Genomic DNA, 14,105 nt, shown 5'->3' with positions numbered 1-14,105 from the left:
GTAGTTTTCAGTTAAGGTTCGGGTTAAGTTTAGTGGTTGGTTTAGGGTTGCATTGGGTTACCCGGGTTCGGTTTAGGTTTTTTTGTTTGTTTTTTTTTTAGAGTTACGGTTAGGGTTGTGGTAGTGTTAGGTTTTTAGTGTTAGGATTAGGGTTTGGGTTAGCGTTAGGGGTTAGGGGTGAGTGTTAGGGGTTAGGGTTAATGTTATTGTAGGGTTAGTGGTTAGGGTTAGGTTTAGGTTGGGGTTGGAGTCAGGGTAAGGGTTAGGTTTATGTTTAGGGTTACTGTTAGGGATAGGATTAGGGTTAGTGCTAGGATTAGCATTATGTAAGGTTTAGAGTTAGGATTTCGGGTTGGAGTTGAAGCTGGGCTTGGGGTTTGTGTTAAGGTTAAGTTTAGCGTTAGGGTTAGCGGTAGGGGTAGGGGTCAGTGTAGGGTTAGGGTTAGGTTTGGGTTAGGAATAAGATTAGGATTAGGTTTAGGTTAGGCTTAGGGTTAAGATTGGGTTAGTGTTAGGGTTACGGTTAGGGTAGGTTAGGTTAGGCTAGGTTTTAGTTAGGGTATCTGAGTTGGTTTGGGGTTTTGCGGTTGTAGAGGTTAAGGGTTAGTGTTTAGGGTTAGGGTTCACTTTGGAAGTTAGGGTTCGCTTAGCGTAGGGGTAGGGTCGGGTCGGCTTAAGATTAGGGTTCGGGTTACTGTAGGGTTCGGGTTATGTGCGGGTTGGGTTTGGAATTGGGTTTAGGGTTAGGGTCAGGGTTGCGGGTTCGGGTTGGGGTTAGGGTTAGGTTTACAGTGAGGTTTAGGTTAGGGTTAAGGTCAGGGTTCGGGTGAGGTTCGCATTCGGGTTTAGGGTTAGGTTTGGGGTTGGGGTTATTGTAAGGGTTAGGTTTAGGGTTAGGGTTCTGGCTTACCAGTGGGTTCGCGTATCGGGTCCGGGCTAGGGTTAGAGTTGGGTTGAGGTTCGGTTTGGGGTTGGGGTTGTGGTTAGCGTTAGGGTTGCAGTTAGAGTTAGGTTAAAGGTTAGGCTTAAGATTAGGGTTGGGGTTAGGCTTAGGGTTAGGGTTAGGGTGCAGGTAGGTTTCGGGTGCGCGTTATGCTAGGAGTTGGGTTTTTCTTGTTGATGAGGTTGGGGATGGGGTTAGCGTTGTGGTTAAGGTTAGGGGTACGGTTAGGGTTAGGGTTGAGGTTAAGGTAGATTTTGGTTAGGGTTAGGATTACTGTTTGGTTAGGGGTAGGGTTCGGGTTAGGGTAAGAGTTAGTATTAGGGTTATGGTTAGGGTTAAGCTTGGGGTTAAGGTTAGGATTAGGGTTGGGTTTGGGGTTGGGTTTAGGGTTAGGGTTAAGGTTGTGGTTAGGGTTAGGGTCGGGGTTGGAGTTGGGGTTGGGGTTGGGGTTGGGGGTTTGGGTTAGGGTTAGGATTAAGTTTTAGGGTTAAGGTCAGGGTTAGGGTTAGGGTTAAGGTTAAGGGTAGGGTTAGCATTAGGGTTAGCCATAGCTTAGGGTTAGGGGTAAGGTTAGAATTAAGTTTAGGGTTAGGGTTATGGGTTTTTAGGGGTTAGGGTGAGGTGTAGGGATTAGCGTTTATGGTTTCTGGTCGCCCTTCGAGTTTAGTGTTAGAGTTGGTTATGGGTGGGGTAAGGGTTGGGGTTGGGGTTGGGAGTGCAGAGGTTAGTTCAGGTTTCGGGTTAGGGGGTTGGGTGGTTATTGGGTTCTGGTTCGGCCTTCGGGTTCGGGTCGCCGGGTTTCGCGTTCGGGTTGCGGCCGGGTCGGCGCTGGAGGGTGTGGGGATTTGGGTTAGGGTTCGCTTTCGCCTTGCGGGTTCGGGTCGTGGTCGGGGCCGGGTTCGCTTCGGGTTCTCCTTCGGCCTATCGGGTCCGGGGGTTTACCTGTACGGGGTCGCGTTCGGCTTCCGGTTCCCTTCGGGTTTCGGGTGCGGGGTCATGGTTCTGTCGCGTTCGGCTTCGGGTTCGCGTTCGGGTTCGCGTTAGTTGTTGGGGTTTGCTTGTCGGGGGTCTCGGTTTCGGGCTCGTGTTCGCGTTCCCCGGTTGGCGTTACTCGTTTCGCCTTGGGGTTCGGAGTTTGGCTGGGGTTTGAGGGTTGGGGTTCGGGTTATCGGGGGGCCGGGTTATGCCTCACGGCCTGGAGTTAAGGCTTTAGGTTTCGTGTATCAAGGGGTCGTGTTGCGGGTTGAGAGGTCTGGTTTGGGTTCGGACTTCGGGTTCGGACTTCGGGTTAGGGTTCCGGAGGTCGGGTTCGCCCTCGTGTTCGGCTTCCGAGGTTCGCGTTCAGGGTTCGGGTTCGCGTTCGGCTTTCGGGTGCAGGGCTTTGTGCGTGCTATTGGGTTCGTGTCCCAGGGTTCGTGTTTTGGAGTTCGGTGTCGGGGGGATTCGGCGTTCGGCTTCGGGCTGCTTTCGGGTTCGGGTTCGGTTCGGCTGTGGTTCGAGTTGCCGGTTGGGGTATGGGGTTCGGGGTCGGGGTGGCGTTCCTTGTCCTATGGCTTTCCGCTGGCTCGGTTTCGGCTTCGCTTTCGGGGTTGCGTTGGGTGGGTTGGGCCCTTGGTTGTTGCCGTTGGGGAGTAGTGGTTCATTTCGTGTTCGGGTGAGGGTAGGGTCCAAGGTTTGGGTTCGGGTGCCGGGTTCTGAGTCGCCTCTATGGTTCAGCGGCTTCGCGTTTGTTTCGTGTTCTGGTTTCGGGCTAGGGCACAGGGTTCGGCTTCGGGGTCGTGGTCTGGTTCCGGGTGGGTTGGGGTTCGGGTATCCGGGTTCGGGTTGGTTTTTGGGGTTCGGGTTCGGGTTTACGGCTGTGGGGCTCCGCTTTCGGGTCCCGGTTCGGTTTGGGGGTTGTCGCTGGGGTTTGGGGTTTGGCTATCCGGGTTAGGTTTTCCGTTTCGGCTTCGGGTTCGGACTTCCGGTTCGGGCTTCGGGTATTACGGTTTTCGCATTATCGGGTTTGGTTTTGATTTCGGATTAGGTTATGTTCCTCTCGGGTTTAGGGTTCGCGGCATGGTTTTGGTTTTGGGGACTTGGTGTTTGGGGTTTTGTGGCTCGGGTTTTTGCTTTCCGTGTGACTTTGGGTTCTGCCTTCAGAAATTCGGCCTCGGAGTTAGGTTTACGGTTAGATTAGGGTTCGTAGCCTTAGGGTTAGGTTCAGGTGTTCGGTTTTTCGGATTTCGGGGTCGGGGTCGTTTTCGGTTTCTGTGTTCGGGGTAGCGTTGCGTCGCGGTATCCTTAGGCTTCGTGGTTCTGGTTCGGGTTCGGGGTAGGGTTAAGGTTAGGGTCAGGGCTATGGTAGGGTTAGGGTTAGGATTAGGGTAGGGTTTAGGGATTAGGGTTAGGTTCGGCTCAAAGGTTGGGTAGGGTAGTGTTAGTGTTCAGTCCGGTTTATAGGGTTAGAGATTTGTTTAGGCTTAGGGGTTTAGCATTAAGTTTAGGGTTAGGGTAGGGTTAGGGTTCGTGTTAGGCTTAGGGTAAGGGTTAAGGTTAATGTTGGGTTTAGGTTGGAGGTTAGGGTTATGGTTAAAGTTAGGGCTAGGGTTAAGGTTGTGGTTAAGGTTAGGAGTTAGAGTGAGTGTTAGAGGTTAGGGTTAGAGGTAGGGTTAGGGTTAGGGTTGGGTTTGGGTTAGGGTTAGGGCTCAGGGTTAGGGTGGTTGTTAGGCGTTATGGTTAAGCTTATGGTAAGGTTAGAGTTAGAATTAGGGTTCTGGTTGGGATTGTGGTTGGTGTTTTGTTTTTTGAGGTTGGGGTTGAGGTTGGGGTTAGTGTTAGTGTTGGGGTTAGGGGTAGGATTAGGGTTATCGGGTTAGGATTATGTTTAGGTTTAGGATTAGAGATAGGGTTGGGGTAGGGTTTGGAGCTAGGGTTAGGTTAGGATTAGAGTTAGTGTTTGAATTAGGGTTAAGGTTATTGCTAGGGTTAGGGTTAGTGTTAGGGTTAAGGTTAGATTTGGGTTGGGGTTGGGGATAGGGTTGAGGTTAGGATTAGAATTAAGCTTAGGGTTAGGATAGCTTTAGGGTTAGGGTTTGGTTTAGGCTTAGGGGGGTTAGAGTTAGGGTTAGGATTAGGGTTAGGGGTTAGGGTTAGGCTTGGGTTCGGTTAGGGTTGGGGTTAGGGTTAGGGTTATATTAGGTTAAGGTTGGGGTAGGGTTTGGGTTAGGGTTAGGGTAGGTTTATAGTAGGGTTGGGGTTGGTGTTAGGGTTGGGGTTGGAGTTGGGGTTAGGGTTAGGGTTAGTTTTAAGGTTGGAGTTAGGGTTAGGGTTAGGATTTGGGTTAGGGTTGTGTTAGGGTTAAGTTAGAGGATAGGGTTAGGGTTAGGGTAGGGTTGGGTAAGGGTTTAGGTTAGGGTTAAGGTTTTGGTAGAATTTTGGTTAGGTTTATGAATAGGGTTTTGTTTAGGGTGAGGGTAAACGTTTTTGTTTTAGGATTAGGGTTAGAGTTAGGGTTAAGGTTGGGGTTTGGGTTTGGATTAGGTTTGGATTTGGGTTTATGGTTAGGGTTAAGTTTAGGGTTAGTTTTAAGGTTCAGGGTGGGCGAGCTTTCGGGTGTAGGAGTTAGGATTCTGGTTAGAAGTTAGGGCTAGGGGGACGTGCGTTTAGGGTTAGGGGTAGGGTTTCGGGGTTTACGAGTCCGGTTAGGGTTCGGGTTCGCGTTACAGTTCTGGTTAGGTTTCCGTGGGGACCGGTTTGCGGTTGCCTTCGGACTAGGGGCCAAGGGGGTCGGTTTAGGGTTAGGGTCAGCATAAGGGCTAATGTTAAATTTTGGTTTAGGATTGGTGTTAGGGTTAGGGTACAGTTATGGTTAGGTTTAGGGTTAGTGTTAGGGTGGTTAGGGTTAGTGTTAGTGTTAGGGTTTGTGTTTGGGTTTAGGGTTACAGTTAGGGTTATAGTTTGGTGTTAGGATTAGCGGTCGGCATTTGGTCGGAGGGCCGGGGGGGGGGGTTTCGTTTTGGGGTCCGGCTTTCGGTTAGGGTTAGGGTTACAGTAGCGTTAGGGTTAGGGTTAGCGTTATTGTAGGGCTCGGGTTCGGGACAGGTTAGGGTTAAAGTTATGCTCATCCTTAGAGCTGGGTTAGGATAGAGTTAGGTTTAGAGTTAGGATAGGGTTAGGTTTAGGATTAGGGTTAGGGTTAGAGTTAGGGTAGGGTTAGGGTTAGAGTAGGGTCTCGTTGTTTAGATGGTTAAAGTCAAGTTAGGCTAGAGTTAGGGTTAGGTTTGATGGTAGCGGGCGTTGGGGTTCGAGGTTCGGGTTCGGGTTAGGGTTTGGGTTAGTGTTAGTGTTACGGTTAGTGTTGAGGAAAGGGCCCGTGGGGGGGTTAGGCTTAGGGATTTGTTTCCAGTGCACGCTATGGTGGGGTTTCGGGTCGGGTTCCGTGTGGGTTCGGTTCGGGTGAGGGTTGTGGTTGTGGTTGTGGTTTGGGTTTGGGGTTGGGTTCGGTTCCGTTTCGGGTTATGGGTTCGGGTTCGGGTTCACGGGTCCGTTTCCGGTTTTGGGTTAGGATTAGGGCTAGGTTACAGTTAGCGTTAGGGTTGGGGTTAGGGTTGGAGCTGGAGTTGGAGTTAGGGTTAGGGTTAGGGTTAGATGTAGGGTTACGAGTTAGGGTTAGGTGTAGGGTTAGTGTTAGAGTTATGGTTATAGTTAGGGTTAGGGGTTTGGGTTAGGGTTAGGGTTAGGATTAGGGCTAGGGTTAGGTTTATGGTCATGGTAGGGTTAGGGTTAGGGTGAGGGTTAGTGTTTGAGTTAGGTTTTGGGGTAGGGTTAGAGTAGCATTAGGGTTAGGGGTTTGGGTTAGGTTTGCAGAGGTTATGGTTAGGGTGAGTATTAGGGTTAGGGTTAGGGTTAGATTTGTGGTTAGGGGTTAAGGTTGGGGTTAGGATTAGGGTTAGGGTTAGTGTTGGTGTTGGAGTTGGGGTTGGGGTTGTGCCTAGGGATATGGTTAGTGTTAGGGTTAGGGTTAGGGAGAGGTTGGGATTAGGGTAGGGTAAGAGTCAAGGTTAGGGCTAGGGTTAAGGTAGGAGTTAGGGATAGGGTTAGGGTAGGGTTAGGATTAGGGGTAGGGTTAGGTTTAAGGTTACAGTTAGGGTCCATGTTGAGGTTAGGGTTAGGGTTAGGGTTAGGATTAGGGGTTGGTGTTAGGTTTAGGGTTAGGGTTAGGGTTCATGTCAGGGTTAGGGTTACGTTAGGAGTAGTTTAGAGTTAGGATTAGGGTAAAAGTAAGGGTTAGGGTTAAGATTGGGGTTAGGGTTAGGGTTATGTTTGGGGTTGGTGTTAAGGTTAAGTTTATGGTTAGGGTTAGGGTTCATGTTAATGTTAGAGTTAAGGTTAGGGTTAGGTTTATGGTTAGGGTTAGGTTTGGGGTTTGGGTTAGTTTTACGCTTAGGGTTAGGGTTAAGGTTGGGTTGGGGGTTGGGGTTGGAGATAGGGTTACGTTTAGGGTTTGGTTTAGGGTTAGGGCTGAGGTTGGGGTTAGGGTTAGGGTTATGTTTAGGGTAAGGGTCAGGGTCAGGGTCAAGGGTCAGGGTCAGGGTTAAGGTTAGTGTTAAGGTTAGAGGTTTGGGTTAGGGTTAGGGTTATGGTTAGGCTTATGTTTAGAAGTAGGGTTAGGAGTAGGTTTAGGGTTAGGGTTAGGGTTAGGGTGGTGGTTTGGGTTAAGTTAGTGTTAGTGTTAGGGTTAAGATTAGGATTAGGGGTTTTGATTCGGGTTAGGTTTAGGGTGAGGGTTAGGCTTAGGGTTAGGGTAGGGTTATGTTTAGGTTTAAGGTTAGGTATAGGGTTAGGGTTATATTTATGGTTAGGTGTAGGGTTAGGGTTATGGTTAGGGTAGGTTAGGGTTCTGGTTAGGATTAGGGTTACGGTTAGGGTTAGGGTTAGGGGTTAGTGGTAGGGTTTAGGATTAAGGTCGGGGTTATGGTTAGGGTTAGAATTAGGGTTAGGGTTAGGTTTAGAGTTACGGTTTAGGGTTCATGTTGAGGTTCGGGTTACATTTAGGGACAGGATTAGGCTTGGTTTTAGGGTTAGAGTTCGGGTTCGTGTTATGGTTAGGGTTAGGGTTAGGTTAGGAGTAGTTTTAGGGTTAGGGTTGGGCTTTGATTAGGGTTAGGGTAAAGTTTTAGGGTTAAGTTTGGGGTAATGGTTAGGGTTACGGATACGTTTTTGGTTGGGGTTTGGGTTAGGGTTAGCGTTAGGGTTATGGGTAGGGTAGGGTTAGGGTTAGGCTTAGGGTTGGGATTAGGAGGCTGAGGGTTAGGGTTAGGGATAAGAATTGGGTTAGGGTTTGTGTTGGTTTAGTGTTAGGAGTTATTATTGGGTTAGTGTTAGTGTTAGTTCGAGGGCGAGCGTTCAGCTTATGGTTAGGGTTAGGGGGTGTTCGTGTTAGGTTTAGGGATAGGGTTAGGGTTAGATTTGTGGTTAGGGTTAAAGTTGGGTTTAGTGTTAGGGTTAGTGTTGAGGTTGGTGTTGGACTTGGGGTTGGGGATGGGGTTGGGCCTAGGGATAGGTTTAGTGTTAGGGTTACAGATAGGGTTAGGGTAATGTTGGGATTACGGTTAGGGTAAGGGTCAAGGTTAGGGTTAAAGTTGGGGTTAGGGATAGGGTAGTATTAGGGTTAGGTTTAGGGTTAGGTTCAGGGTTACGGCAGGGTTTGTGTTGAGGTCAGGGTTAGGTTTATGGTTAGGATTAGGGTTGGTGTTAGGGTTAGGGTTAGGTTTAGGAGTAGTTTTAGGGTTTAGGGTTAGGGTTGTGGTTTGGGTTCGGCTTAGGGTCAGGGTAAGGATTACGGTTAAGTTTGGGGTTAGGGTGAGGTTTGTGGTTGGTGTTGGGATTAGCGTTATGGTGATGGGTTAGGGTTAGGGTTCGTGTTAATGTTTAGAGTTACGGTTAGGGTTATGATTAGGTTTAAGGTTGGGGTTTGGGTTACGGTTAGAGGTACTGTTAGTGTTAGGGTTAAGGTTAGGAATACGGTTAGGGTTAGGGTTATGTTTATGGTTAGGGTTAGTGTTAAGGTTAGGGTTGCGATAGGGTAGGGGGTTGGGTCTAGTGTCAAGGTTAGGGTTAGGCGTAGGGGTAGGCTTAGTGTTAGGGTCCTTGTTTAGGGTATCGAGGTCAGGGTTTGCCTTCGGAGTCGGGGTTCGTGTTAGATTACGGTTCGGGCCCGGGCGACTGGTTCGCGGCTTAGGGGCTAGGGGTAGGGTTAGGTATAGGGTTAGACTTAGGCTTAGTGTTAGAGTTAGGGGTTAGGGTTAGTGCATGGTAGGGTTATGCTTAGTTTTACGGTTAGGGTTCCGGTAGAGTTGGAGTTAGGGTTTGGGTTATGCTTAGGGTTAGGGTGGGTTTGGTTTTGGGTTAGGGTTAGGGTTAGGGATAAGGTTGGGGGGTTGGGGTTTAGTGTTAGGGTTAGGGTTGAGGTTGAAGTTTGGGTTAGGTTTTATGGTTAGGGTTAAGGTTGGGGTTAAGGTTAGGGTTAGGGTAAGGGTCACGGTCAAGATCAGGGTCAGGGTTAGGGATAGGGGTAGGGTTAGGCTTATGGTGAGGATTAGGGTTTGGAGTAGGTTTAGGTTTAGGATTAGGGTTAGGTTTGCGGTTTGGGTTACAGTTAGTGTTAGTATTAAAAAGGTTAGGGTTAGGATTAGGGTTAGAACTAGGATTAGGGTTAGGTTTAAGGTTAGGTGTAGAGTTAGGGTTAGGGTTAGGGTTACTGTTACCGTTAGGGTAGGGTTAGGGTTATGGTTAGAATTAGGGTTAGGGTTAGGTTTAGGGTTAGGGGTTAGGGTCAGGTTTAGGATTAAGGTTGGGGTTTGGGTTAATGTTAGGGTTAGGGTTGGGGTTAGGGTTGGTGTAGGGGTTTGGGTTAGGTTTTAGAGTTAGGATTAGCATTAGGGAGAGGGTTAGATTTAGGGTTAGGGTAGGGTTAGAGTTAAGGGTAAACTGTTAGGGTTAGGGTTAGGGTTAGGATTAGGGTTAGTTTAGGGTTTAGGTTAGGGTTAGGTTTGGGGATTGGGTTAGGGTAGAATTAAGGGTTAGGGTTAGGGATACTGTTAGGATTAGGCTTTAGGGTTATGGTTAGTGTTAGGTTTAGGGTTAGTTTTAGGGTTAGGGTGAGGGTTAGTGTTAAGGTTAGGGTTAGTGTTAAGGGTTAGTGTTAGGGTTAGGGTTCAGGGGAGTATTAGGGTTAGTGTTAGGATTAGTGTTAGGATAGGGTTAGGGTTAGAGGTTTTCGTTAGTGTTAAGTTTAGGTTTAATGTAGGGATAGGGTTAGGTTTAGGCTTAGGGTTTAGGGTTTAGCTTTAGGGTAGGGTTAGATTTAGGGTTAGGTTTATGGTTAGGTGTAGGGTTAGGTTTAGGGTTAGGGTTATTGTTAGAGTTAGGATTGGGGTTATGGTAGATTTAGGGTTAGATTTAGGGTTAGGGGCATTAGTGTTAGAGTAATGGTTAGGGTAAGGGGTAGGATTAGGGTGAGGTCTAGGTTTACGGTTAGGGATAGTGTTATGGTGGGGTTAGGGTAAGGGTGAGGATTAGCTCTAGGTTTTGTGTTATGTTAGGGTTAGTGTTAGGGTTAGGGTGGTGGTTAGGGCTATGTTTAGGGTTAGGGTTAGGGTTGGGGTTTGGGTTATGGTTATGGTTGGGTGGTTAGGGTTAGGGTTACATGTTAGGGTTAGGCTTATTGTTAGGGTTAAGGTTTGTTTTAGTGTTAGGGTTAAGGGTTAGTGTTAGGATTACGGTTAGGGTTAGTATTAGGGCTAGGGTTACGGTTAGGTTAAGTGTTAGAGTTAGGGTAAAGGTAAGGGTAAAAGGTTAAGGTTAAGTTTAAGGTTAGGGTTAGGGGTACAGTTAGGGTTAGGCTTATTGTTAGGGTTAGTTTGTTTTTTAGTGTTAGGTTAGGGTTATGTTAGGATTACGGTTAGGGTTAGTATTAGGGCTAGGGTTACGGTTTAGGTTAAGTGTTAGAGTTAGGGTAAAGGTAAGGGTAAGGGTTAAGGTTAAGTTTAGGGGTTAGGGTTAGGGTTACAGTTAGGGTTAGGGGTAGGGCTAGTGTTTGGGTTAGGCCTAGGGCTAGGGATATTGGTAGGGTTGGGGTTAGATTAGGGTTAGGGTTAGTGTTAGGGCTTGGGATAGGGTTAGGGTTAGGTTTGGATTAGTTCTAGAGCTAGGGCTAGTTATGGTTAGGGTTAGGATTAGGGTGTGGGCTAGGGTTAGGGTTAAGGTTAAGTTTAGGGTTGGGGTTAGGGTTATGGTTAGGGTTTGGTTTAGGGCTAGGGCTAGGGATATTGTTAGGGTTAGGGTTATGGTTGGGTTAGGGTTAGGCCTGGGATAAGGTTAGGGTTTAGGGTTAGGGTTTGTGTTAGTGCTAGAGCTAGGGCTAGGGTTAGGGTTAGGGTGAGGGTTAGGGTGAGGGTTAGGGTTAAGGTTAGGGTTGGGGCTAGGGTTAGGGTTAGGGTATGGTTAGTGTTAGGGGTAGGGCTTAGGCCTATTGTTGGGGTTAGGGTTAGGTTAGGGTTAGGGTTAGGGTTTAGATTATGGGTTAGTGCTAGGGTTAGTGTTTGGGCGAGGGTTAGGGTTAGCATTAAGGTTAGACTTAGGGTTCAGGTTAGGTTTAGGTCTAGGTTTAGGGTTACAATTAGGGCTAAGGCCAGGTTTAGGGTTAGGGTTAAGGCTAGGGTTATGTTTAAAGCTAGGGCTAGGGCTAGGGTTAAGGATTAGGGTTAGGGTTACGTTTAGGTATGATGAGGTTAAGAGTTAGGGCGGATCGTTGGTTTAGGTTAGGGTTAGCTTGACAGGTCTAGGTCTAGGAGCTCGGGCTGGGCCACGGTAGGGTTACGGTGTACAGTGTTAGGGTTAGTGGTTAAGTTCAGGGTTATGTAGGGATGTAGTTAAGGGTTAAGGGATTTAGGTTGGTTGTAGGCATCTAGGGCTAGGAGTTCTTAGGGTTGAGGTAGTTCGGAGGGTTCGCTCGGCTAGAGCGTTAGGTAGGGTGCCTAGGCTAGGGTTAGGGTTACGATTTGGGGTACTTTTCAGACTCGGGTAGGTAGCGGGTTCAAGAATTAGGTTAATGGCTAGGGTTAGGGTTGGGTTAGTGTTAGGTTTAGTGTTAGGGTTTGGGCTAGGTTTAGGTTTAGCATTAGGGTTAGAGTTAGGGTTCAGGTTAGGTTATGCTAGGGTTAGGGTTTAGGGTTATTGTTAGGGTTAAGGTTAGGGCTAGGGTTAGGGTTAGTGTTAGGGCTAGTGCTAGGTCTAGTGTTAGGGTTAGGGTTATGGTTATGTTTAGGTTAGTGTTAGATTAGGGTTAGGGTTAAGGTTAGGGTTAGGTTAGGGTTACGATTTGGGTTAGGGTGAGGGTTAGGTTATAGGGTTACGATTGGGCATAGGGTAGGTTAGGGTTAGTTGGGTTCAGATTTCTGGTTAGGAGATAGAAATGGGGTTAGGTAGAGTTAGGTTTCGGCGTATCGGGTTCGGTTGTGGCTACAGTGAGGTTTAGGGTTACGGGTTAGGTTTAGGGCTAGGGTTAGGGTTAGGTTTAGTGTTACGGTTAGGGTTAGAGTTAGGGTAAGGGTAAGGCTTAGGGTTAGGGTTAGGATAGGGTTAGGTCAGTATTAGGGTTTAGCGTTAGGGCTAGGGTTAGGGTTAGGGCTAGGGCTAGGGCTATTGTTAGGGTTACGGCTAGGGTTAGGTTTTGTTCATGGGTTATGGTTAGGGGTAAAGGTAGGTTTAAGGTTAAGGCTAGGGCCTGGGTTAGTGTTAGGGGTATGGCTAAGGCTAGGGTTAGGGTTAGGGTTTAGGTTTAGTTTTAGGGTTAGGGCTAGGGTTACGGTTAGGGCTAGGGCTAGGGCTAGGTTCAAGTTTCAGTTAGGGTAGAGTTAGGTTAGGGTTGGGTTAGGGTTAGGGCAAATGTTAGGGTTAGGAATAGGGCTAGGGCTAGTGGTAGGGTTAGGGGTAAGGTTAGTGTTAGGGTTTGGGCTAGGGTTTTAAGTTTAGGGTTAGGAGTAGTGCTAGGTATAGGGTTAGTGTTGGGGTTAGGGTAAAGGTAAAGTGGTAAAGGGTTTAGGGTTAGGTTAGGGCTACCTGCTACGGCTAGGGTTAGGGTTGGCTTAGACTTAGGGTTAGGGTTGGGTTAGGGTACTGTGTGAGTAGGTTAAATTGGTGTTAGGTTAGGGCTAGGGTCAGTGTTAGGGCTATGGTTAGGTTAGGGTTAAGTTAAGGGTTAGGTCTAGGGCTAGGATTAGGGTTAGGTTTAGAGCTAAGGCTAGGATTAGGATTAGGGTTAGAGTTAGGGCTAAGATCAGGGTTATGAATATGGTCAGGGTTAATGCTAGGATTAGGGTTAGATTTAGGGTTAGGGTTAGGGCTAGAGCTAGGTTTAGAGTTAGGGTTAGGGTTATGGTGAGGGCGCGGATAAGGGGCCGGAGCTGGGTAGGGTTTGTTAGGGTTCGGTGTTGGAGCCAGATGTTTCAGGGTTAGGATTAGAGATAGACGGCGAGAGTTCGTTGTAGGGTTAGGTTAGGGTGAGGGTTGGGCATTAAGGGATAGGTTAAACTGAAGGGTAAGGGTTAGGGGTTAGGGATAGTGTTGTATTTATCAGGGTTAGGTTCAGGTTAGGCTCTAGGGCTAGGGTTTAGGGGTTAGACGTTAGGGTGTTCTGGTTAGGTCCGTGGCCTGGGGTTCGGGCTAGGTTCCCGGGTTCGCTTTCGGGTTCATGGCTCGGCTAGGAGTGCGGGTTCGCTTTGGGTTCGTCTAGGACAAGGGTTAGGATTAGGGTTAAGGTTAGGGTTAGGGCTAGTGTTCGGGTTAGGGCTAGGGCTACGGTTAGGTTACGGGTAGTTTTAGGTTAGGGTTAGGGTTAGTGTTAGGGTTAGGTTTTGGGTTAAGGCTAGTATCGTAGTTATGGTTAGGACCGGGGTTAGGGCTCAGTTTAGTTTTAAGTTTAGGGTTTGGGCAAGGGTTAGGGTTTGGGTTAGGGCTAAGGCTAGTGTTAGTGTTAGGGTTAGGGTTAGGGCTAGGATCAGGGTTAGGGTTAGGGCTAGGGTTAGGATTAGGTTTAGGGTTAGGGTTAGGGTTAGGGTTAGGGTTAGGGCTAGGGTTAGGGTTAGTGTTATGGATAGGGTTTTGGGTTAGTGTTAGGGATAGGGATAGGGATAGGTTTAGGGTTAGGGCTAGATTTAGGGTTCGTCCTGAGGGGTCTGGGTTAGTGTTAGGGCAAGGCCTATGGCTAGGGTGCGGGTTTGGGTGGGGTTAGGGTAGGCTTACCGTGCGGTTCGAGGTTTTCGGGGTAGGAGTTCGGGTTCGGCAGTCGAGGTTTAGGGCTCGGGCCCGGGTGTCGACGGTTTTGGTTAGGGTTCGAGCTAGGGTTAGGGTTCAGGTTAGGGTTAGGGCTTGAGCTAGGGCTAGGGTTAGAGTTAGGGATAGGGCTAGGGTTAGTGTTAGGGTTAGGTTTAGGGCTAGGGTAGCTGTAGGATTATTAGGTTTAGGTCCTTCAAGGTAAGTTGGGTTTAGGTTTAGGGTTAGGGTTAGGGTTAAGGGTTTAGCGCTAGGGTTAAGGTTAGGGCTAGGGTTAGATTAGGATTAGGTTTAAGTCTTAATGTGGGGTTAACATTTACGGTTAGAAGGTCGAGGTTCGGCTTCGGTCTCAGGGTTCGGGTTCTTGCTCGGGTTAGGGTCAGGGTCGGGCTAGGGGGCGGTTAGTTTAGGGCTCAGGCTATAGGGTTTGGTAGGGTTAGGCTTAAGGTTATGGTTAGGGCTAGGGTATTGGTTAGGGCTAGGGCTAGGGTTAGGGTTAGGGTTAGGGTTAATGTTACAGCTAAGGTTAGGGTTAGGGTTAGGGCTAGGGCTAGGGTTTCAGGTTAGGGTTATGGTTAGGTTTAGGGCTAGGGTTAGGGTTAGGTTTAGGGTCAAGGTTAGCGTTTGGGCTAGGGTTAGGGTTTAGGATTTGGTCTAGGGTTAGGTTTAGGATTAGGGTTAGTGTTTGGGGTTATTCTTTAAAGATTTAGGGCTCGGGTTAGGCTAACCGGACGGCTCGGGTTCCGTTAGGGTTCGGGCTGGGATCGAGGTTCGCCTTCGGCCTTAGCCTTAGGTTCAGGGTTCGGGATCGGGCCCTAAGGTTTCAGTTAGGGCTCGCTTACCAAAA

The 14,105-nt window shown here is 48.4% G+C and overlaps 1 protein-coding gene across 1 annotated transcript; it reads right to left on the bottom strand.

Annotated features, from left to right (window-relative positions):
* Nucleotides 1–2,284: 2,284 nt before the first annotated feature.
* LOC127193211 (uncharacterized) lies at nt 2,285–6,956 on the bottom strand. Its single transcript, XM_051150518.1, has 4 exons — nt 6,943–6,956; nt 4,619–4,695; nt 3,112–3,281; nt 2,285–2,863 (listed from the first exon to the last, which is right to left on the bottom strand). The coding sequence occupies exons 1-4, from the start codon at nt 6,954–6,956 to the stop codon at nt 2,285–2,287; spliced, it is 840 nt and encodes a 279-aa protein (XP_051006475.1).
* Between the last annotated feature and the right edge of the window lie 7,149 nt (nt 6,957–14,105).

The sequence above is a fragment of the Acomys russatus genome, chromosome 8, assembly GCF_903995435.1.
Source record: "Acomys russatus chromosome 8, mAcoRus1.1, whole genome shotgun sequence".
Classification (NCBI taxonomy): domain Eukaryota; kingdom Metazoa; phylum Chordata; class Mammalia; order Rodentia; family Muridae; genus Acomys; species Acomys russatus.
Note: the sequence above shows the minus strand (reverse complement) of the source record. Positions and strands in the feature narration are given on the sequence as shown.

What these genes read in the sequence shown, in the direction of transcription:
- LOC127193211 (XM_051150518.1), bottom strand. An exon ending in CCCGAACCCTAACCGGACTC is followed by an intron (nt 3,282 to 4,618) that starts GTAAACCCCGAA and finishes ACCCTACCATAG; the next exon opens with CCCTGACCCTAACCTTAACC. An exon ending in CTACGAACCCTAATCTAACC is followed by an intron (nt 2,864 to 3,111) that starts GTAAACCTAACT and finishes TAACCCGGATAG; the next exon opens with CCAAACCCCAAACCCCAGCG.